This window comes from Chinchilla lanigera, unplaced genomic scaffold (assembly GCF_000276665.1).
Source record: "Chinchilla lanigera isolate Chin_1 unplaced genomic scaffold, ChiLan1.0 scaffold00007, whole genome shotgun sequence".
Classification (NCBI taxonomy): Eukaryota; Metazoa; Chordata; class Mammalia; order Rodentia; family Chinchillidae; genus Chinchilla; species Chinchilla lanigera.
The window spans coordinates 25,595,422-25,619,854 of record NW_004955408.1 but is presented as its reverse complement, the minus strand read 5'-3'; the positions used below and the strand labels follow the sequence as shown (position 1 = coordinate 25,619,854).

The following is a 24,433-nucleotide window of genomic DNA, read 5'->3' as shown; positions in this document are numbered from 1 at the left end:
GCCCTTTTTTAATTTTGAGACAAGCTCTTGCTAAGTCGATAAGCTGCTCAGGCAGCTGAAACTTATAATCCTCCTGCCTCAGCCTCCCAAAGTGCTGAGATTTCAGGTGTGTGCCACCATGCATGGCTGATAAATATTTCTTGAAGGGACAGACGGATAATGAATGAGCCCTGAAGTAAGTTTTGTGTTTAAAGAAAATAAAAATTCCTCCACACTAACGACTGAGTGTAGGGCAGCCCTATTCTTCCATTCTGCCAGCCGCACACTGGGGCACACTGCAGATAACCACAGCTGTGCGCTCAGGGAGAAACAACGAGGACGAGCTGCACAGAGACCCCTCCAGAAGGCGCCTCCCTGTGCCCAGGGAAGACAGACAGCGCCCAGTGGCAGCCCCGTCACTCACTCCCAGCCACGCCACCCCGAGTGCTTCCCGCTCACCTGGAGTGTGTCCCCGAAGGACAGCTTGTGGATGACGTGTGTCATGTCCGGGTTCTGTGGCTGCGCTGTGGCACTGTGTGTGGACACATGGAAATTGCCAGGGACCTGGGGAGAAATGCAGGTTTCATCAGGAGTTTGGTTGACTTTCCCAGGAGACAGAATGCAGGGGCTGTGTGTCCAGGCACGGGAGGGCACCGGGGTCACACAAACCCGAGCGTGGAGCTGGCTGGTGTCACTGCCGACTGTGTGACTCTGAAGGAGTCACTCACCTCTCTGAGCCTCAGGCTGCCCGGCTGTGCAGTGAAGGCACTAGAGGCTAGCTGAGGCGGGGGCCGGGACAACTTGGGGTGAGAATGCACCAGCTGGATGCCAGGCACAAAGCAAGGAGGCGAAATGGCAGCTGGTCCCCGTCCACCCCCATGGAGTCTGCGCCATGGCCCCATTGTGGGTCGGTGATGAACCCTGAGCCTGCAGACCACCAGTACTTCCTGGAGCTTCAAAGCATAGTCACCACACACCATCTGCTCATCAGCCTAGACGGGGGTTCCCAAAGGACACACGGGAGTGGCCTCAGTTCTTCCCCGGGTCTCACAGCCCTCGCCCAGCCTGACCAGTGTTGTATCACATCCACTGGGACGACTGTCCCCTCCACACTCTCAGCGAGCCAGGTGGACGAAGGCGGCTGCTGCTGACCTTCTGCCAAGGGCCCCACAGTGCTCTCATGACCACCCTGTTTCCACCAGAGGTTTTCTTCCTCCTCTTCCCATCCCTCAGCTGCCCGGACTAAAGCCCTGTTGTCACACTGGAACCCTCTCTCTCTTATCCCACGTCAGGAAATGCTGTCGGTCACACCTTACATCACACCCAGCATCTGACCCTTTTGAGGCCTTACTGCTTCCTTGGCCCAAGCTGTCTGGACAGAGAGCAACTTCAGACTCCTTCCTGGGCACCCCGCTCCTGCCCTTTCACCCTCCACCCCGGCATTTCCTCAGCAGAGATGGGCAAGATGCTTTAAACCCTTTGTACAATCTCATTGCACCTCTGCCCCAAGCCGTCTAATGATTCTGCTCCTCAGCCTCCTATAGTTTGGGTGTAGTTTGTCCTCCAGGGGTTCAGGTACTGGAGGCCTGGTCCTCAGAGTGGCGGGTGACAGACAGTAGGATCTCTGAGAAATGTGGCCTGGAGGAAGGTTCTTAGGTCACTGGAAAGCTCTGCTCTTGGAAGGGATTATGCATTCTCATAGGATCTTGGTTAGTTCTTCAAAGAGGGTTAAAGAAGAGCAAGGCCAGACCCCTCTTCCTGTCTCACCATGTGACCCCTCGCACATGCCTGCCTGCCATTGTGATGCTATCTGCCATGAAGTCCTCATCAGAGGCCAAATCAACGGGGCCGCCTGATGTAAAGCTGAGCTAATAACCTTTTTTCTTTACACATCACCCACTGTAGCCATGGAAGAGCTGACTGTTGCCGAGCTGACGTCAATATCCTCCTGTGTCACGGCCTGGCCACTGGCCACGCACCTGCCCTGTGCTCTCTGGCTCCTGTCCCACTGCTCTCGCCTCCGCTCACCTTGGCCTCCCCACTGTGCTGGGAGCGCTGCCCGGCACGCTCCCACTTCAGGGGCCCTTGCACGTGCCACCCCCTTGCCCACGGCCCACCCTCCCCTCCCTAAGTTTATGCTCAGGGCACCTCTGAGAGGCCCTCCACGCCCGCCCACCTGTCTGAAGGGCACCGGGACCCCTCTCTCCTCCTGCTAGAAGGTGAGCTCCCTGCCTGCAGGGATTCGTTCCCTGCTGTACTTCCAAGACCCTGACTCATAGCAGGTGTGCAGCAAATATTTACTGAATGAGTGAAGGGCACCCGGTCCCTTGACTCTGGTCCGTGATACAGGATAGGAAACTGACGCTCACAGTAGGGGAGAATCTTGCTAAGGTCACAGGCCGAGAGCTGCACTGGGATTCTCGGACATGCTTTTTCCTCCCACTGACACCCAGATGCCCCTTAATCTCACTGCCCTCAGCTCATGCTCACATGAAGCCAGTCCTACAGGAGATACAGGTCTGGGGAGAGGACCCAGGCAATCCGGCCTGGCCAAGCCCTCGGCCCACTGTGACATACACTTAGAACGGACGAAGAGACCCTGAGGAACCCACACTAGCCCAGAGGGCTGTGCAGACCTTGGGGGCTAGGAGAAGAGCACTCAGCTTTATTGGGGATGCAAGGCATGTTTGGGGAGGGCTTCTTCCCCAAGAATGGCCTTGTGCTAACTCCCTGAGGATGAGTCTGTGTGACTCAGGAAGACAGGGAAAGGCATCTGGGCAAAGGGAACTGCATGACCACGGGTGGGGGTGTGGACGCAGCCCGAAGAGTTTGGAATTACTGAACGCTGAATAGAGAAGGGTCGGGGGTGGGGGGTGGCAGGAGGAAACAAAGAAGCACAAGAGGGAGGTGGGGCTGTTTATCAAGACCCCAAATGCCATGCTGAAAGCCCAGAGCTTATCTTTTTCCAGCTCAGCAGAGACAGAGAGAGCTGCCCTGGAGTAAGGACTATGGCTCACAGCCTAGCGTGCAGCCACTAGCACCCTGATCTTGTCTGCCTCCATCCCAAAGCCACAGGCTTCTGCAGCAGCCTGGTCTCCAGCAGGGCGAAGCTGGGGCTGGTGGGGGGCACAAGCTGATAAGCCTGGGCTTGGGGTCAGCAAGCCACTGTCCAGCGTGCTGTGGGCGGGAGAGGAGGGACTGTTCACCGGGCCTAGGGTGCGGCATGAAGGACTGCACAGCAAGATCTTCCTTGAGGGACCACATGGCCTGCCTCAGGGACTGGATAACCCATGGAAGAGCATTGGCTCTGAGCTCCACGCTCACGCTCAAAACCAGCCCTGCATCCTGGCTAGGAGGCCAGTAGCCGCTCTGCCTCTGCTCTCCATCGCCATGGAGTGGGGCTGGGAGGTTAAAGGAGGCGATGCACGCAAAGCAGGTGGCAGCTCTTAGGAGAGGTTTGTCATCAGCCAGTAGAGAAGGGCCCTTCGGGTAGAGGAACAGCGTGTCCACAGGCAAGGCACGAGGACAGCTCATGCATTTAAAGTCTTCTTTAAACTCCATTTTCAAGGCTGGGAGTGAAGCTTAGTGGAAGAGCCCAGTTTACCACACAGGAGGCCCTGGGATCCCTAGCACCACAAGAAAAGAAAACACGAAAGACTCCATTTTCACGGCAACAAACAACACCTGGATACATTTCCATTATAAAACCTTCCCACGATGCAGCCAGCACTCAAGTCCCTGTTGCCTGCTACTCCCGGAAGTAGGAAACCCATAGCGCCCCGCATGTGTGCCCAGCTAGTTTTTCACTGCAGCGGCCAGGGCCTCCTGGGGAACGGCCCCGGGGCACAGTTCAGAATCAAGTTCAGGGCCGGGACCTCACTCTGGGAGCTACGTGAGCCGAGCGGGCAGGCTTCCGAGCACCTGCCAGCCGCAGCCATGCCTGCAGGGCTGTGACTCAGGAACCCACTCCCGCTCCACTCCAAATCCATCGCCAGTGGCTGACTCATGCGGCACACGCTGGGCTGAAGAAAGCAACGATGACACTTTTAGCGCCTATGACTGAGGAACCTACGTCAGTGTCTGATGGATTTTAAAAATATATAGCTGGAGCCCGGCTGCCTCCCCTGTCCCTTCCACCCTCCTCCTGAGGGGCTGGGTGATTAAGCGAGGTCGCCATGCAGTCTGCCTGGGCAGCTGCGAACATGTGAACCCTGACATCTGGCTGCTGGTCAGCTTCCTGAAGGACAGATAAGGAGGCCGGGGGGCATGTCCACTCCTGATGCTGGGAGATAGGAAGGCAAGTGCTGTCCTGGTCATCACAGCACACGGTCACTGTCGACTTCCGTACCCAAGCTGTGGCTCCTCAGTGGGCAGAGGAGTTTCACGGTGCCCTAGGGGTTGGGGCACAGGTGACCTGGAACACTGGTTGCTGTAAAAGAGATACTGGAAAACGTGGCCACAGGCCACCGAAGGACAGCCACGTGCAACTGCTGAGCATGTGAAATCTGGCAAGTGAGACTGAGGGACATTTGATTTGATTTAATTAACCTTCAATCTCCTTACGTGGCTAGTGGCTATTTACTGGACAGCATGGCTCTGAAGCACAAATCTGATCACATTCCTTCCCTCCTTAAAATCTTCAGACAGCTTCCCAAATCCAAATCAAGGGTACAGCAAAGATGATGTGTGGCAGCTGAGCTGCAGAAAAAGCCTGAAACCCCTCCTAGTACCCCTGCCCTTGGATTGACCCCCCAACACAACCTAGGGTGTTACTCAGTTTAATCCATTAAATGCAGCAGAAAGGGCAGTTTCATTTTTTGGTACCAGGGATCAAACTCAGGACCTTACGCTTGCCAGGCAGGGGCTTATGCCTCTGAGCCCAGGAATGGCATTTTCACCACTCCAGTCAAAACCTGAAAAGGGTGGGTGTGGTGGTGTACACCTGTAATCCCAGCACTCAGGAGGCTGAGGCAGGAGGATTACTGAGAGTTTGAGGCGAGCCTGGGCTACATAGTGAGTTTAAGACCAGCTTGAACTACATAGCAAAACCCTGTCCCAAAAAAATCAACAAGCAAACAACCAACCTAAGAGGGTTCTGTGCTTTCTGCTTTAGCATTCAGCGAGCCCTGAGCTCATGAAAGAGCAGCCCCAGCCTTCTGGACACCTAGCAGGCATGGAGGGGGGAAGTAGTGGTACAGGCCCTCTCTAAAGCAGATGGCTGATCCTTGTGCCAGGTTGTTGTCACTCGTGGGAACATGGACCTGGTGTGGCTCGAACCTCTGACTTTTAAGAACCAGAAAGGTGGACTTCTGATCTTTTAACGCTAGCTCTGATGTGTTTAAATGCTGGCCAGGACAAACACAGCCTGTCTCTAGGCCAGGTATGGCCAGGGGGTTGGCAACCTCGCTTTCAGACATTAGGGTTCATGGAAGGGTGTTCTACAGTATATAGAAGCCAGGAGCAGCCATTGGCTCATCCAGCTGGGCACAGGAGGGTGAGCTCCAAGACACCAGGAGAGCTGTGTGACCCAGGGCCGATACTTACTTACCCTCACTGTCTATCAGCACTCTTTAAAATGGTGCTGTCCACTGCGATGGTACTGAGCTGAGCAGAATGCGGGCACGTGCCTACTGACCCTGCTGGTGTCCCCCAGGCTCCTCACCCTCCCAAGCACACTGCACTCATAGCCCTAACTGAGGATATGAAACTCCTGGTAACAACAACACCTGAACGGTCCTTTGACACAGACAAGGTAGGTTCAACCCTCCTCATCTCACTTCCGCCCAGCTTTATTCCTCATCCCAGCACTTGGCACCCACTGCAATGCTTTTCCATGTGTAGACTGCTGGTCTCCTTCCACCGGAACCTGAGCTCTACCAGCCTGGGAACTCTGCCCATCATCTCGCTGCAAAGACATTGAGCCTGGAACCGTCCCTGAATGGCAGGTGCTCAATAAACCTTTCTGCATGAACGCATGTGTATTGGCTGATTCCATCCTCACAGACTGTGCAGTGGACAGTCTCACTCTACTAGTCACACAATCACCTTAACAATGTAAAAGTCTGGGTCAAGAGACCTGCTGGGCATTGCTTAGTTAAGAAGGGGAAGAGGGCACCTGGCTACAAATACCAAGGGCTTCTCACTGCCTCCCTCAATGGGGAAATAGTCGCCTTCTGAACCAGCGACAGGGGCTTGAAACCTCAGGGAGTACAAACTCCACCCTGATCCTCAGCAGGAACTGCCAGGCGCTGGACACTGACCGTCAGCTTGCTGGGGGTTCTGTTGGAGTCAGGAGGAGGGGACACTCAGTTCCATCAATAGGTGTCCAGGGAGGGCAGGGACATGGCAGTGGGGAGAAGATAAGAAGGGCGTGGTGGCACACACTTGTAACCCAGCACTTAGGAGGCTGAGGAAGGAAGATCACTGAGAGTTTGAGGCCAGCCTGGGCTACACAGTGAGTTCAAGGCCAAGGTCAGCCTGGACTACATAGAGAGAGCCTGTCTCAAAAAGAAGAAAAAAAAAAGCAGGGGCACGGCGAGGGGCTCCATACCTTATTGATGCTGAACTGGCCCTCGAAGCGGCAGCCTGCGCCATTGTTCAGGGGGATCTTCATCGAATTGTCGATGTGGCCGACCTCGTGCCTGCCCATTTCATCCTGTATGTCGAGCCCAACCACTGCAGGAGCAAGGAGAGCACAGTTACTCCACCCACAGAGGCAGAGCCCTCATTTGCCCATGCTTGGATAAGCTGGCCCTCTGCCTCCCAGCTCACAGTCTGGGGTCCAAGGCCACAGAGAACGTTGGCACAGCAAGGAGAAACTAGGTGCTCTGCTAAGAGGAAGCAACACCCAAAACATTCCCACTCCCTTCCTGGAAAAGCCATAATGCTAGCGGTGGTTAATACTGCCTGGCAGCCAGGTGTGGTGGCGCGTGCTTGTAATCTCAGCACTTGGGAGGCTGAGGCAGGAGGATCGCCTCAAGTTCAAGGCCAGCCTGGGCTATATAGTGAGTTCAAAGCCAGCCTGCACTGCATAGCGAGACCCTATCTCAAAGACAACCACCACCACAACAAAAACTGCCTGTTAACTTGGTTGGCCTAGGAGACGCCTAGATTAGTAAAGCATACACAGGGTGTCTGGGCAGGTCATGGGAGAGGAACCTTGGGGACTGTGTCTGGTCCCTGGCCTCTTCCTCGCTGGATTTCCCCCTGCTCTGCTCCCTGGCTGCCATGAACGAGCAGCTTTGCTCTGCTGTGCCCTTCTGCCATGATGTTTCTGCCCTGGAGCCTGCTGATGGCGGAGTGAAAGTGCAAGCCTGAAATAAAGCTTTCTCCTTAAGGTGTGTGTGTCAGATACTCTGTACCAGCCCCGGAAAGCTAATATAAAGCCTTCCACATTGCTGCTAGGCAAGGGCGGGAAGGCCTGGGGGGGAAGCGACAGCTGAGGGGCGAGGGACTGAGGATGGCAGCGCAGTGTGGAGGCGGCTCACTGGGAGGCTGAAGCAGGCAGTTAGTGGGAGGGGTTGAGAGGAAGCAGCAGGTCTGCCTCTGGTCACCCACATCCTGGCTTGCACGGTACTGGCTGTTTTGACAGGTACTCACTGCCTCAGGTACTTACTAGCTTCTAAATGCCTCAGTTTATTTCTTGGCAAAATGGGGGTGATGATAACTGAAGCTTCCAGGGAAAATTAGAAAGATCAAATCACAGGTATGAAAAAATGCTTAGGACAGAGTCTGACGGACAGTGAATGGAAAGCGCCGAGTAAGTGTTAGCCCTTACTGATTCTTAGACTCTGGGTTCATTGAGTGAATGGGGTAAAGCACGCATTCATTCATTCATTCATTCACAACTTCTTTTACCCAGTGTCTGTTCCTGCCAGGTCCTACGCACTTGCCCAACCACCAGGGATGCACAAAGGCAAAAACCAGCCCAGCCCCAAGAGCCTGGGTGCTTTTTCTAGGTTTCTCGGTCCACAAAATAGGGACCCTGTGGCCTGGAGTCCATCCTAACTTTGCTAGGACTTTGTCACTTCACAGGGACTCGGCTTCCCCATCTGTAACATGGCCACTGCCTACCACACTCCCTGAGATGATCCGAATGGCAAGCAGCGGGAAGATCTCTGTAAACTAGGGAAATGCACAACGCTAGCAAGGAGGCCATAACACAGAGAAAGAATGGCTAGAAATGATGTTAAAGTGAGCCACCTGTAGAAGGGAAAGCAGTCACGATCCATGCTCCTCAGTGGGAGTGGGGGAGTGGGCAGGCCTATCCGTGGAAGGGCCTGAGATGCAGCCATGACAGATGACAGCACGGGTCTGCAGAAGCTGGGAAAGGCTACGCTGAAAGGCTAAGGTTAAAAGAAACTTGAGCAGGTCTCTGTTAGACTCACGTCCTCCAGGCTCCTGGCCTGCAGATACACACGCAGGTCCAGACGTGTGCGGGAGGCCACTCCATCAGCTCTATTTGAAATCAGGACAACGAGAAGCAGCCCAATAGTCTGCCATCAGGCAGCAGCCTGGAATAGCTCCCCTCTCTAATGCGGTGCGGCAGGTAGAGAATGCGCCAGCTCTGTCTACGTGCAGAGGAGGCTCCGGGAAGGGCAGCAGCTGACTGACTGGCAAGTTCCCTAACCTCTCCGTGCCTCAGTGTCTTCCTCAGTCCCAGACTTCTCGTGAGGATCAGAGAAACTTAAAACAGCACTTACTGTGTGCTGTGTGCTCTTCTACATGCTGTTACATAAGAACACAGCACCTGAACAGCCCTGTGGGGAAGGTGATGGTATCAGCCCCAGCCGACACGTGGGGAAACTGAGGCAGAGATCTCCCAGCTGAGAAACACAAGAGCTTGGACTGCTATCGGGGAATCTTCCTCCAGCGTCTCCGCCTGTTAGTCACTCAGCTAGACACCCCTCCCCTTCACACATCAACAAGCCAAGGATGCAGGACAGGCCCGGCCGGCAGGGAGGGATAAGTTAAAGCACCTGTTATTATTCCGCTAACATTACAAGTATTGTAAGGCCTTCTTTCATACATAGATGAAAGAAAAAGCCAAACATGATACAGTTGACCCTCAGTATCCATGAGGGATTGGCTGCCAGACCTTCAGGGACACCAAAATCTGGGAATGCTCAGGCCTTATGCAAATGGTGTAGTATAACCCAATAACCCATGCACATCCCCCTGTATGCTGATACCATCTCTAAAGACTCATGATACATAACAAAATGCAAACGTTACGTGAATAGTGCTACAGTTTAGATCGTTAAGTGTCCCCATGTGATAAAGGCTTGTTCTCTGGCTTGGGGCTATGGGAGAGGGTGGAGCCTTCAGGAGCTAGAGTTTGGGGTGTTCTTCTGGCCCCTCGGGGGTGCTCCTGAGGGGGATGGGCTTCCTCTGTCTCTCGTGATTCCTGGTGTGAGGTGAACAGCTCCATTCCACAATGGATTGACTGTCACAGGCCAATGCAACGGGGCCAATTAGTCGTGGGTTGGAATCTCTAAGACTATGAACCAAAATAAAACTTAAAATCTGTACATGTTTGGTACAGGTGCAGTATCTTTTTCTAAACATTTTTATCTGCAGCTGGGGAAAAGGGCCCCCCTATTAACAGAGGCCTCCTTGTGGTGGGGGGGAGGCACACTGAAGAGTAACTGAAGGGAACAGAAAAGGGGTATCTCTATTTTGTGTGCGTTCTGAATCAGTCCCTCTTGCCTTTCCCCTTTCCCTCGCCCTCTCCCTTTCTGGTACTGAAGACTGAACCCAGAGCTACATCCCCAGCTGTTTTCTTTTTTATTTTGAGACAGGGTCTCCCTAAGTCTCTAAGTTGCCCAGACTAGGCTTGAACTTGTGATCCTCCTGCCTCAGCCTCCTAGAGTGCTGGGATTAAGGGTATGCACCACCATGCCTGGCTAGGATTGAATGTGTGTTTTTCAAAAATTCCTGTATCAGTTTATTAGTTTTGTAATAAAGAATATTATTTTTAAAAGCAGAATATGAGACTATACATGTAGTATGGTCTTGGCCGTGTTCAAAAGGACAGAATGATGTCAACTTGTCAAGAGACACTCATCATCAGTGGAATTATAGGTGCATCTCTGGATTTTCTGATGTACAATGATAAGCATCCATTTTCATCTATGATAAAAATTTGAAGTTTGTTTTTTTTTTTGTACTTGGGGTTGAACCCAGGACCTTGTGCGTGCTAGGCAAGTGTTCTACCACTGAGTTACCCTGAGGTTCTTCTAAAAAACACTACATTGCTGGTATCAGCTGCCAGCATGGCTTACAGCACATCCTGAAGAGCTGGAAGGGCCTGGTAGGGAGCAGGGCAGACGGCCAACACAGTCAGCAGCCTGAGGACTCCTGGCCCCATTCTAGGCCACCACCTGGAGCAGGACAGAGCCTGGAGCCACATCCCTTCCTTTCCCTGCTCTGCTGGTCCCAGTCCTCCGGCCTAAAAATTTCCTTGTGCCAGAGACACAATCAGCTCCTGAAGGAGAAGCTGCCAAATGAAATTATTTTTTAAAATAAAAATAAATAAAGCTGACCTATTTCAACAGATGCCCTGGCTTGGGGCCTACAGTGGATTCAAAATTGTGACGTCATTCTCATGAACAACAGTTATCAAGGCCGAATGTCTCCTTATCTCTGGCTAGAGGCCCGCTGGTGTCCTGTCCTTGCCTGTGCCCTTTAACAGGAAGGGAGGGAGCAGGAAGAGGAGAGGAGCCGCACCGTGCTGTGTGCCGGGCAGGGAAGAGAGACGGCTGGGACCCCAGGCCCAAGGAGGACTCCGAGTCAAGGAGCTATCACATCAGATGCTCCCAGCGAGCTCAGGCAATAGGTACTATTACGGTAAGCTCACTTTGCAGAGGAAGACACTGAAGTCACCTTAGCCAAAGTCCCAGCTTTTGTAAGCAAAAGTACCAGGATCCAACTCCAAATCAGACTGATTGTGTTCTCTCTTGATTTATTATCTTGATTAGAATAAACAAACAGAAATAGAGCTGACGTAAAAAAGAAGTTTCCTGATGCTTCCCTGGGATAGCTGTCACTGCAGCACTTTCACAGACAGTGGTCTGACCCAGCTTTGGCAGATGCTGGCTACCCAGAGTCCTATCCTGCTCCCTCCAGTGCTTGTGGTTAACAGGAAGTCTCCTTGCCTTGACTGCTTGGGAGGTCCTATGACTGCCACTGTTGCCAGGCACACCACCCTGAAGCTATTTGCCAGTGATGAGGACCTTAGCAGCCCAGTTCCAGTGCTACCCAGTGGGAAAAACTCTATTTGTGTCACTCACATGGCTCCCTGTGGCGTCAGGCTGAAACTGGACTTCAGCTGGGCACACGCCTTGGCTCATCTTTCTGAGCTGCTGCCCTCCCTCCCTTACGGCTGCCTCCTCTCAATAAGCCATGTGCATGAGAACCTCAGGTTCTGCTTCTAAGAAACAGGACCCAAGAGGCTCCACTTCCCTGCACACATGTGGCTGCTCTGCACACGTAGCCCCTGTGAGCAGTGTGTGTGTGTGTGTGTGTGTGTGTGTGTGTGTGTGTGTGTGTGTGTGTTTTCTTCCAGAAAACCTCTGAGGAGTGGGGGCAGCACGTGCTCCCTCATTGTTGGCCCTCCACTCTGCTTATCCTGGATGTCTTGCCCCACCAGCACACCCAGATCTGTCCCAAGAAGGTGCCCTGCTGGAGCAGCTGTTTGAAATACTCACATTCGCAGTGCAAATTGGGTAAACTGATGTTCAGACTGACGTCAATTTTCCCCCCGCTGTCCTTATCTGGGTCATCAACGTAGAGCTCGTTCACACTGAGGGAGAAACAAATACAGAAACCTTTACTGAGATGGAAACACCAATCCTGGCCACAGGGGACAGCCAGAGACCACTTCATTTGCTGGCCACAGCATGGACGACCTAGACCAACCCTGTGCATTCAGGCCCAGGGGAGCAGGGCTCCCTAGTGGAGCGCACTCTGGGACTGCAAAGAGGCCGATGCCCAGAAGGGAGGAAGAGTGGGTAGGAGGAAGGGCACATTTTTCTGAGAAAGATTCAGGTTCATATCTTGGTTTTGGTACTTTCTGCGTTCAGCTCTAAGAATCCATCTCTTAAATGTCGACAATATTGCTCATTACCAATGCGATGCTTTGAACATTAAAATGTGAAATGGGGGTCTTACTAGGGTTCAGGGCCTGGTACCAGCAGGCACACAGTACCTACTGTCTCTCTTGTTAGGATCCTCTCTCACCTTGTTGTGATCTTCCTCCCTTCCCAGGGAAGTCGGGACATCCCTGGAAGCCCATCTTGACAAAGTTCTAGCAAAGACCCAAGGTTAGCAACATGACCACACAGCTCTATGAGGGTCCCATGGCTGCTATAACAAATGATCACACAGTCAAATGGCTGTGTGATAATCAAAATTTATTTTCTTATACTTGCAGCAATTTCCTTTCTCTCTGTCTCCCTCATATAAGAACTCTTGTGATTTCACCCCACCTACCTCACATGGGCAACCCAGGATCACCTTACCATCTCAAGACTCCTAAAGCAAGCATATCTGTAAGGTTCTTTGTGCCATGTAAAGGAGCAGCCATGAGAACAGGGATGTGGCTGTCTCTGGGGGTAAGGGATCATCACTCTGTCCCCTATAATGACCATAGTTAGGGACAGTGTTCGGATCTGTTAGCAACACACATTTATCCAACACTTCTTTGGTACCTACTCCCTGCCAGGTACCAGATGTGGCAATGAATCACACAACATAGTCTGTGCTTCCAATCAACTCACGAATGCAAGAACTGGATATCACTCACCTCCTAAATAAATACATGGCCAACAACTATGATTAGTGCTGCACAGTGTCCTGAGAGGGATGACTGTCCTTTGGGAATAATCCATCCTCTAGCAAGCATAATCCCAGTGGAGGAGAGGGTCCTGAGAGCATGCGCAGAGGCCTGGAACCAGGCAGGGGCAGCTCATCTGGGGAACTAAATGAAGGTCTCCAGATTGCAATGTAAGAGCAAAAGGAACCATGCTGTGCGACACAGCGGGAGAGTGGGCAGGACCACTAGGCAGCTTGGAGGCTGTGGTCTTTAGACTTGATGCTGAGCACAGCTGTACGGTAAGGCTTGCCCTTTAATGAGTTCCCTCCGCCCGCCTGAGGACTGCCAAGTGGCCCCATCATGTGATAAGGAGGCTGCAGCTGACAGGTGGGAGTGATGGAGAGGTGGTTGGGATGCCAGATGTCCTCTGGAGCAGGCCAGACTTGCTGATGGCTGGCCATCCGGGAGATGGCTGCACTTCCTTCTGGACCCATTCTCTGAACCAGGGGTCCCCGGAAATGGAGCAGCCCTGGAGGTAGGGGCACTGAGTTCCAAAGGTGATCATGAGCCTAAGGTGGCTTGGAGACGTTGCAGAGGAGCTGCAGAGTGGCAATCACACTACCTGCCTGAACCTACTTCTACCTACAGGGAGAGGGAGCCACAGCCAAAGGCCTGGCCTCGCAGGCCGCTGAAGGGGATAGTGCTAGGGGTCCCTGCGCTGATTTTAAACATTTACTAGGATGGAGGGCTGGGGATTTAGCTCAGCGGCAAAAGCGCCTGCCTGGCAAGCGCAAAGTCATGAGTTCGGTTCCCGGTACCGGATAAAAACCAAAAAAAAAAAAAAAACATTTACTAGGATGGGACCCTGAGATGTTGGTCCATGGGTACCAAGTTAGAAAAGAGAAATTTTGTTGCTCTATTGCATGGGCAAAGTAACTAATAGTTAATCATAATATATTATTTCAAATTAGATAAGGGGCCCTCATGTGACATGGTTAGCTAATCCTATTTCAAATTAGCTAAGAAAGAGGCTTTTAAATACTATCACCACAAAGCAGTGATAAATATTGGATGCTAATTAGCCTGATTTGATCCTTCTACAATGAATCAAAACACCACCTTGTACCACATGAATATATATATATATATATATATATATATATACATATATATAATTATTATTTGTAGTTAAAAATAAAACTAAGCTGAGCATGGTGATGCGTGCCTGTAATCCCAACACACTTTTGTGTTGGGAAGCTGATGCAAGTGAATTCCCAAGTTCTAGCCCATCCTGAGCAATTTAGTGAGACCCTATCTCAAAATTAAAAATAAATAAATAAATAAAAAGGGCTGAGGATATAGTTTGGTGTGAAGGTCCTGGCTTTAATGCACAGTACTACTAATCAATCAATCAATCTTAAAAAAATATCCCACATATTTATTAGATCCCTTAGGTCCTGTTCAGACTATAAAATAAAGGACTGCCTGCTCCGAGCAATTAAACTCCAAGAGAACCTTGGAAATGGCCATAGCTTCAGGAAGGAATGAGTCAGGCGGGGGCGAGAAAATATGTGTCCTGGGAACCAGCATGATAGAGCCGGTCCTCAGTTAACAATGAGCTGTGGTCTGGAAAGGCAGTCAGGGCTGGTTTCCTTGTGAGGGCCACAGGGACATTTCCAGGGACAGGCCAGCTACAGCTGTGGCATAAGCTCCAGGCTGCTGGACCTTCAGCCCACTGTGCTGGTGTCGGTGTCAGAGGGGTGGCAACTAGGGAAGGCAAGATTTGCATTCATGTCATCCCACCTGCTTCTGTGAAATGTCTTGATCCCTGTTTCAAATCCAGGAAACTGAGGTTCAGAGAGGGTGTGTTCCATCCTCAAGATCACACAGTAGGAAATGGCTGAGCCATTAGAGATGAGCCCCAGGTTTTCTACAACTCGCACGGCCTTTCTTCTCAGCATTGAGAATCAAGGGAGAAAATGAGCGGGACCTGGCCCTTAGAGGCCAAAGGATGCGGGGATAATAACAAGAAAGGCTAATGGGTAGAAGTGTCCATATACTGTCCCGTATTGCACAGAACACGAAGAATAGACTCCGATGCTGAGGGTTAAGCCCGGGGGTAAGCCAGAGGAGAACGGGCATCCTGACAGCCAGATAAATCCCTCTCCTTAGCCTTCAGCACCCAAACTCTACCCCAGCGGTGGTTCGCAACTCCGGAGAGAGGTGACTAATGAAATTTCTGGGTGATTAATGAAATGGTCACCAAGGGAGAGCCCCCCGCTTCCCTTCCCAGCCGAGAGACGCTCTTCCTTGAAGCCACTCACCTTTCCCACCTGGCGAGCCTGGGCCTCTGCACATCGCTGGGGGATTGTGGGATGATGTCATCCCCTGGCAATCCTGGGAGGTGACCTCAGCTATAAGCAAGAATCCCAGGTGCGGCGCCACAGTGGTGAGCTCATCGGCGCGGCCTCAGGAGGCCTCACCCGGGCACAGGTCCCTGTCCTCCCAACCAGAATAACCAGAGCGGCCAGCTCCCTGGGCCAAAGGGCCACCCAGAACAAAGGCGCTGAGGTGCCGGCCCGCTGCGGTCCCAGGCCAGTCTGGTTATGTAAGGTCGAACTGGCTGTTCCCAGGATCCTTCCTAGGGGGCCCTGGCTGCAGGATGAATATGGTTCAATCACCTGCGCCACCCGATGAGGTCACTACGGCCGCCTTCCATGTCCAAGGCAAATGTTCCAGGCCTGCTGGCTTCCTGCTGCCCCCAGCCAGGCCACAGGCCTGCTGCCCACAGCTACTTCTCCTCAGGGGCCTGCCAAGGCCAGCCGCCCTTATGGCTAGAGCTGAACTGATTTTAAAAGGCCAAAAATCAGCCCACCTAGAAGAAAAACAAATGCTTTTTGTGACATCTCTGCAGTTTGGGGACTCTCAAAAATCTGACACCTAGCATGGGCAGTGAGAAGACCCAGTGGAGACAGTGGTGGACAGATGTGAGCTCACCTCCTGGCTCTGCCGCTTAGAAGCTAGCATGCCTGGGACAAACTGCCTCATCTCTCTAAGCCTCAGTTTCCTCATCTGAACAACAGGAGAAGCTTTCAATGAAGTTTAAAAATAGGCAAAATTTTTAAAAAATTGAAGTAATTGAGGTAATTGAAGTCAGAACAGTGGTAGAGGTTATGGGGTTATGCATGGGGTTAGGGTATGCAAGGGAATCTTGCAGGAGGTGGAAATATATTATGTCTTGATAAAGATGATGGTTTGTTGGGTACATGCAGGAAAGCTCACAAGGCCACTCCTTTCACTCTACGTAAGTCACTAAAAAGGAGGAGAGAAAATAAGGAAGAGAGAGAAGAAGGCAGAGAGGAAAAGGTGAAGAAAGCAGAGCAGGGATAGAAGTTCTGGCTACTTCGCAGGGCTGCTGGAGCACTGGTAGATAAAGCCAGAGGCTACAGGGGCCAGGGTGGCTCCACATCCCATCTTTTTCTCTCAAAGACCGGCCACAGGCTCTTCGTAAAGAGCATGTAACATCACGGGGAAATCCAAGTTGCCGGAGTTCAAATCCTGGCTCAGCCACCTCCTGGCTGATTGACGTTGGGTAAGGGGCTTTGCCTCCGCCAACCTCAATTTCCCAGATATAAATGGCGCCACCATAGTACAGCTGATCCTCTGTATCTGCAGGTTTTACATCCTTGGATTCCACCAATGATGGGTCAGAAATATCTGGTTTAAAAAAACTGAGTCTGTACTGGACATGGAAGGCTTTTCAAATCATTATTTCCCAAATGAAACTGTACAATGACTAGAGCATTCACATTAAATGAAGTGTCATAAATTGTCTAGAGATGATTTAAAGTATATGGGAGGATGTGCAGGAGTTATGTGCAAATACTAGGCTATTATACAAAAGGGGCTCAAGCAGCACTAGATTTTGCTGTCCTGGGAGTGAAGGTCCCAACCCAATGCCCAAGGATTTGTACCAGGAGTCAACTGTACTTCTACCAGAGCCATGAGAACAAGAGAAGTGCTGAGTATAGTCTTAGTAAACAGTAAGAGCTCAGCTAGGCATGGTGGTGCACATCTGCAATCCCAGCACTTGTGAGGCTGAGGCAAGAGGATCACTGAGAGTTCAAGGCCAGCCTAAGCTACACAGTGAGTTCAAGGACAGCCCGAACTACATAGTGAGACCCTGTTTCAAGAAACAAAGTTAGCAAAATAAAAAGTAAATAGCCAGAGGTCAATCTATATCTACTCTTTTTTTATCATTATTACCAATATCAATTTTTAACGAGAAAGGTAATAGGGATGTTAACGGTACCCACCTCACAGCGTCATGGGGAAGATTAAATATATTAATGTGTGGAAGGTGTTTAGCATAGCCCTGCCTGGTGTATTCTAAGGCTCTTATAAAGCTGAGAGATGTCTCAGTTCTGTGCACTTACCTCATGCCAGGGACAATGCTGGGCCTTTCACATGTGGCATCTTTCTTTTCTTGTGCAGGGCTAGGAATTGAATCCAGGGCCTTATTAGCACTGAGCCATATCTCAGCCCTTTTATTGTATTTTATTTTGTATTTTTAGGTAGGGTCTCACTAAGTTCGTAAGTTGCCAACTTACACTCCAACTTGTGATCCTCCTGCCTCGGCCTCTCAGAGTACTAAGATTACCAGCATACACCACCATGTGGCATCTTATCTCATTTTATATGCACAGTAAGCTAGTGCTGGACAGGTTTCCAGTGCTTTCCACATGGAGGAAACAGTTTGGAGGAGGATACACGGTGGGCAAAGATAACACAGCCCAGGAGAGGCTGATGTAGGGGGCACTGGGCCCAGAGGCACTGAACCCAGATCCCAGCCCTTCCCAATGCTTTACACTGTCCAGATGGGACAGAAACAGGGAAGTGGAGGCCCATGTGGCCCCAGATACACTCTGATACTTTTCAGAGGTCCCAGCCCATGGCCTCAGTGCCTGCAGAGCAGGAAGACCCTCAGTGGTCCACGCCTTCTGTACCCCACAAACTTTCCTTCATCGCATTCACTTGCCAAACCTGGTAGGCAGCAGCATCTGCCCCACCCCAGGGACATCTGACTCCTCCACCGGCGAGGACCTCCGAAGCCTCCACACAGAGTGCGTGTTTACAGCTGCTGTGGAGCCGGGCGGGAACACAGGAGGGAGTTCTCCGTCAAATGTCCCAGGAAGCGGGAGGGTGTGCGCTAGCGGAGGAGTGGGGGCAAATTCCAGGTGGGGGACGCCAGATGGCGCCTGTGTGGCCTAAATGCATGGGGAGGAGGTGGGCAAGAACTGGCCTTATAGGGACAGCGGGGAAAGGGCTGGGGAGGTAAGGGTGGGGAACGTAGGTGGAATGTAGCTGAGGGCCTTGAAATTCTAGGCTAAGACGTGAGTCTGATGACATCTATGGAAAACAATTTTATTTGCTTTTAGAAGAGCACTTGAATAGTTAGGATTCCTGCCCAAAGTTACTGACCTCCATGCTTCATGATGTGATGGAATGGAAAGTTACATTACAGCAGCCCCGGCCAGGCCACAGCGCGGGCTGGGGGGGGAGAGGGAGGGGTCGGCTGTCAGTCATGCCTGGGAGTGCTCCGGGCCTGGACTTAAAATCCTGCCTCTCCAGCAAGTACAGCAAGTACCTCTATTACCCACACGGTGGGTATCTACAAAATGGTCCTGTCCCATCCCTGCTCCAAAGCCTGGTCCCACGACCCTCAGCTCATTGCCCTGGGGTCATCACCAGGACCCCTGGGAACGTAGGCCTTTGGGCTATCCTGCCCCAAACATACTTTCAAAAGGGGTGATCTTTCTGAGGCACACATGTCACTCCATGCTCAGTAGCTGTCAAGCCTGCACTGCTAAGAGTGAGGTCTTTAACGTTCCTTTAATGTGACATCCTGGCTCTGTGCCCAGCTCTGGCCCACAGTCCAGGTTTGGAGCAGCAGGAGACCTGGGCTCAGAGAGAGACCCAGCTCCTCCCTTGGTTAAGCTTCGGGCCCACTACGGGAAAGATACATGTAAGGACACAATTCAAGACAACTTCCAAGGTCCAACTTCCTGGAACGCCATCTGCCTCACTCCCAAAGGATGCAACTAAGTCCTCTAGTCAATTATTCTGACCAAAAAGTACCAACTCCCACATGCCCAGGGCTCCAAACTGCTCAGAGCAGATGGGCAGAATGAGAGGGCGGGAGTGGAGGTTGGGTTTGAGCAGGCAACAAACCTGGGTTGGGCTCAGGCTCCTCCACCCACTGACCTCATGGGCTTTTAGCTGTGTGGTGCCTCACTTTCCCCAGCTTTTAAGCAGAGCTAACAGTAGTAGCTACCCTAGGGGGTTTTGTGACAATTAAATGAGATAATCATTATAAAGTGCTAACGTAGGCATTTTTTCGTTTCTGTTTTGCCTTTTGAGTGCTGGATTGAACCTAGGGCTTTGTGTACTCGAGGTAAGCATTCTAGCACTAAGCTATGCCCTCAGCCCCTAACTCAGGCATGCTAACCTAGCATGGGGTCCCTGGACAGTAAATCACAACCGGAAAGTACTGTAAGGTACCTTGTGCTATAAATTATCAGGAGAGACTTCTAGTAGCTACATTTTATTATTATAAACCCTCATCAGGTTATTAATTAAGAGTCATCTAGAGACCAAGCAGTCAAAGACTGGAACATTCTGTGGCCACCTTCTTAGAGGAGGGGAGTGCCTGCCTGAAAACACAGTCTCAGAACATCCTGTGGGGCCACTTTCCCAAGGATAATCACTGGTCTGTCCAAAGCCCAGGTTGGAACCCAACCGCCCAAACAAACACGCCTTCCTCCCCATGGGGCCAGGCCAGAATAAGCGTCTTATGTCACTGATAACCACAGGCCGGGGTTGGAACCATGTTGATCCAACTGACGGTGACCTCATTTCCTTGGATTACACTCTCATGGTGAGAGAGGGGCGCTGACCCACTGTGGTCATTCAGTGACTTGTGAGGGCCGGCCGCCCAGGAAAAGAAATGGTCGCCTTCAGTTCTTCCCAAACCTGCAGGGCGGCTTCCATGAATGTAAAACCCCAAAGGGACAATCCTTTTCCGTTCTGATGGCTGCCTAGGTCCTCAGTCCCTGTCCCTCTGCACAGCCCCTGAACTGCGGTAAGGAGGTAAGGGGGAAGGAAGAGCCATTAGGGTCACTGTGCTTCCATGGACCCAGCAGGACTCTCCGCTCATCCTGCCTCCCACCTCGCTCCAGCCACGGACACTAAAATAGGAAGTGTGTCAGTCCCCGTCCCGACACAAGGCACACACCGTATGGGCCCTGCTCTTTCTAGGCCTTCTCTTGCCCCTTGTCTTTCTTCCTCTCTGAGGATGTGGTGGGATCAGTGCAGCAGGCAGGAAGAGGAAATCCCGGAGCAGGGGAGGGGACAACAGCGGGAACACACTGTGCCCTGCCCTTGGTAAACAGCTGAGCAGAGCTGTGGGGCGGGCGGCATGCTTGTTTGGGGTGCAGGGAGCACTCTGGGCACACAGCAGGTGGGGCCCCACCTGCTCTCCTCCCCAGCTCTGACGTCAAAACTCACTTGTCAGTGCCCTACCTTGCAACCTCACCACTAGCTGAGCTGACTGATTCCATCCTGAGTTGTTAGCAGGATGCCAAGGAGGCCGGCTCTGAAACGTAAAGGACGGGGAAGGGATGAGGGGATTAACATTCACTGTGCGTGTATTACCTGCCCCCGCAGCGCGGCCCCCAAGCCTGCTCAGAGCTCGGTAGGGAATACACAGGCAGGCCAGTGGCTATCGCAGGCCGGGGGCTATGACAGCCCACCAAGCACTAGGTTAAACATTTCTGCTACATAATCTATTTAATTCTCAAAAAATATCGCAAGACCCACAGCAGCTTCTTCATTCTACATCTCCTTTCCTGTTTTGCTTTTTTCTTCAGAGCACATCACACAGCACTCAATAGTATACGATCACATCTTCATACTTATGGGTTCTACACCCACGGATTCAACCAACCTTGGACTAAAAACATGGAAAGGCTGGGGGCGTAGCTCAGTGGCTGACTACCTGCCTAGCATGTGCAAGGCCCCAGGTTCCATCCCCAGCATCAGCCACCCACAAACACACACACAAACACACACACACACACACACACACACACACACACAATACACAGTGTCTCACGCACTCACGCACAATGTCTGAACTGAACGCACATATTTTTCTTGCCATTATTCTTTGCACAAAATGGTAATAGCTACTTGCATGACGTCTGCATTATATAAGTTATTGTAAGTTCATCTAGAGATGATTCAAAATATACAGAAGGATGCATACAAATTAAATGCAAATACTAGGCCATTTTATAGAAGGGACTTTGTTATTTATAGAATGGACTTTGTTACAGGATTTTGTTATTTTGCGAGGGCCCTGGAATCAGTCTCCTAAGAATGCTGCGGGACAAGCTCAGTGTAGCTCTGTCTGCTTGTTGGCTGTCTGTCCAACACTGCCGTTTCAGCTCTGCTGAGCGTGGGTATGCACGGCAGTGAACATGCAGACCTGGCCCAGTGCCCTCACAGCCAAGGGAGAGTCCCACTGACACTCAGCTGTGTTCAGGCTTTGGTTGTACCTACACCACCTTCCACCCTCCCTGCTTGCTCACTTTGCCCCCGTCATGTCAGCCTTCCTTTTTTTTTTGAGACAGGGTCTTGCTATGTAATTCAGGCTGTCCTTAAACTCACTAGGTCACTATGTAGACCAGGCTGGCCTTGAACTTGCAGTGATCCACCTGCGTCAGCTTCCTAAGTGCAGGGATTACAGGCATGTGCCACCATGCCCAACAGGTCAGCCTTCTTTCTGCTCTTCACGTACATCGGGTAATTCCTGCATCAGGACCTCTTTGCACTGGTTGGTGCTCCTGTCTCAACACATAAAGCCACCAGCCTAAGAGCCTGGCCCTTGCTGCTATCGTATGCGCACCTTACTCAGCACACCACAGGGGTGGACAGTAAACGTTCCCCATCCCCACGAGTACAGTGTAGCCTGGGGAGGCCGCTGAGGGCCTGTCTGGCACACAGCACGGACTTCCTAAGTCTCAATAGCAAGTCGCCAGCTCTTGCTTCTCTCTCTGCTCCTACCTCTGATTCATGATGGAGTCACTCCTGAGACACTGCATGGCCCAGACGTGCCCAGAGGGGAAGATGCTTGCCTCGGGCAAGGTCACCCCCTACGAGGGGTCAGCGAGGAACAAAATTCTTTCTGTGACCCCTGCATGGCCAGAGGGGTCACGTCTTGAAAAGTAGACAAAACATCTTCCAAAGCTGGGGGCCTTGACTCTGGTCTGCTCTTGCTCATTTGGCCAACAATACTGAGACTCAGGGAGGTTTAGCAACTTGCCCAGGGTCACACAACAATGAAACAGCAAGTGAGCAGGCCTGGGTTTCCCAATGCCACCTGCAGTGTTCTCCCACCAGTCTCTGAGGCCCCTCTGACTTGGTTCCTGTCAGGTTAAAAAACAGGAACAACGTGCAAGGGAAAACAAAGTCTCCCACACAGGGGAGAGGCGAAGCTACATAGAGATGGGGGCTCAGAGGAGGCGATACCAGCACTGCTTCAGGCTCGGAAGCCAGTGGGTCTGGGAGCCACCACCTAACCGTGTGACTGAGGGCAAATCTCTGCATCTCTCTAAGTCTCAGCCTCCTTCCAGACCACCTGAGAGTGAAAGGTGGGAAGAGCGGCCTGGCATGAGGGCCATCCGTGCCGAGGCAGCTGCGTTGTAGCTTCCAGTGTTTATGGCTGAGAGGGAGGCAAAGGAAACCAAGAAATTCCGTGAGCAGGGGAAGAAAATTCCGGCGCTGGCTCAGCGGCTCCCTGGCTTTGCGGGCTGTAAACGCAGGAATGAAGAGGCTTTGAAGCCAGCGGCCGAGGCAGGAAGCTCCATCTCAGAGAGGAACGGAGGAACAATTCCAATGGCAGCGTGTGTTACACACCCCGAAGCGTTTAGCAGGCTAAGGACGGTGGGCAGTTCCAGGAATGAGTGATGGATCAAGTCTGTGTCCTGTCACTTGCTGCCAGGAAGCCCCCTGCCTCACCCCGTTCCCGCGAAAGCCTGGCCTGAGGAATGAAAGCTGGCCTAGTGGAGTGGCTGGCCTGCTGTCACTCTCCTCAGCTGTCTACCAGAAGCCACACCGAGGAATGTCCTGACCTGATTCAGAGGGGAAAAAGCCCACCGGCCAAACAAGGGGTGAGAGAGAAGGGAGAATGACTTCTGCTCACACATGGCCCTGCAGCCCAAATGTTTTCTTCCACTGTGATAAAGTGACATTCACATTTGGTTTAAATTTAAAACCCTTCCTATGACAGTAACTGATGTCATGGTGTTCGCAACGGAAGTTAGAAGGTTTGAAAGTTTCTGTCCCTTTTAAAAACACCTCCCTCTGCTCATTTGGGTCCCACGATGCCCCACCAGGGCAGGACTTACACTTCTGTCGTGATGAATCCAGTGAGTTCTGAAAGGAAGAGGAAGAGGATGAAGAGGCAGCAGCAGATGGAGACTGCAAGAAACAACACGAGCATGAGACAGTTAGGAAAGGGAGGCCAGCCCTCCCCTCCGGTTGCCAGCTCAGGAGAAAACCTGCCCCTAGGTCCCAGCATGCATGGTGGGGCAAGCAATATTCCCACAGACCCTCCAAAGCCCCCTCTTACTCATGGCCTGGGTATGAAGCAGTTCCAGCCCTAGAAAGGGAGTCTGGTACTATCTGACTCTGGGGTCAGAGTGGGCCTCCCGTATGTGGATGAGCCTCCTGGGCCCTGCCCATTTATACTCCTCCAGTGCTCTTTAGTGCAGGTCAGCCTGAAAGAAAGGGTGCATCCTGGGGCCCACCAAGGTGCTCTGTTTGGCCTGAGTGATATTCTGTCTGTCTGTCTTCTATGCTACAGATTGAACCCTGGGCTCCATGCACACCAAGCTCTACCACTGAACTATGTCCTATTTCCCCGAAACTAAGACCTAACCAGAAAATGAACCCTAGCATGATTTTTAGGATGCTTGTAATATAAGCTCTACCCTCAAAATAAGCCCCAGTTAAGAACATCAGCCAGAGGGACACACTTTTTTGTTTTTTGAGGGATGCATTTAGTATGCCTGTTGCAACACTCGATGGACATACTGAATTATGATGGTGTTCCAGAAGATGACATGACTGTATTTGAATAAATGTAGGTTTTGTACCTGGATAAATGTAGGTTGTTGTACATGAGAAAATAAGACAGTCCCTGAAAATAAGCCTTATTGCATCCTTTGGAGCAAAAATTAATATAAAACCCAGTCTTATTTTTAAGGAAACGCAGTACCTGTAGCACAGCATGACGTGTATTTTAAAATCTGGAGGCCACATTGAATGTTTGAGATATTTCATATAAAAGCCCAGATTTCTAACTTTTGCAGAATACTCAGCCTTGTTCCCATGGAAAGCAGTGATGGGAAATCTTCTAGACCTTTCAATGGTACAAACAGCCAGGTGTAGCACACATGCTATAGCTTCACCACCGCTGACATGGAATCTGGGATCAGCAGGCTGCCACAGACCCACTGTTCCCGCCTGTCTCCCCACTTCTGACACTGGGCGGAGTGTCTGCTGCCATTGGTCTGT

General features: G+C 51.6%; 1 protein-coding gene across 4 annotated transcripts in view; it reads right to left on the bottom strand.

Annotated features, from left to right (window-relative positions):
* Ergic1 (endoplasmic reticulum-golgi intermediate compartment 1) overlaps positions 1-24,433 on the bottom strand; it is a 103,960-nt gene that overhangs the window by 24,254 nt on the left and 55,273 nt on the right. For all 4 annotated transcript variants that reach the window (XM_013509355.1, XM_005376342.1, XM_013509359.1 and 1 more), the window contains 4 exons: positions 23,263-23,335; positions 11,688-11,782; positions 6,530-6,654; positions 439-543 (listed from right to left, as the gene is read on the bottom strand). In XM_013509355.1, the coding sequence (XP_013364809.1) occupies positions 439-543; positions 6,530-6,654; positions 11,688-11,782; positions 23,263-23,335 (398 nt within the window). The remainder of the gene's footprint in view (positions 1-438; positions 544-6,529; positions 6,655-11,687; positions 11,783-23,262; positions 23,336-24,433) is intronic.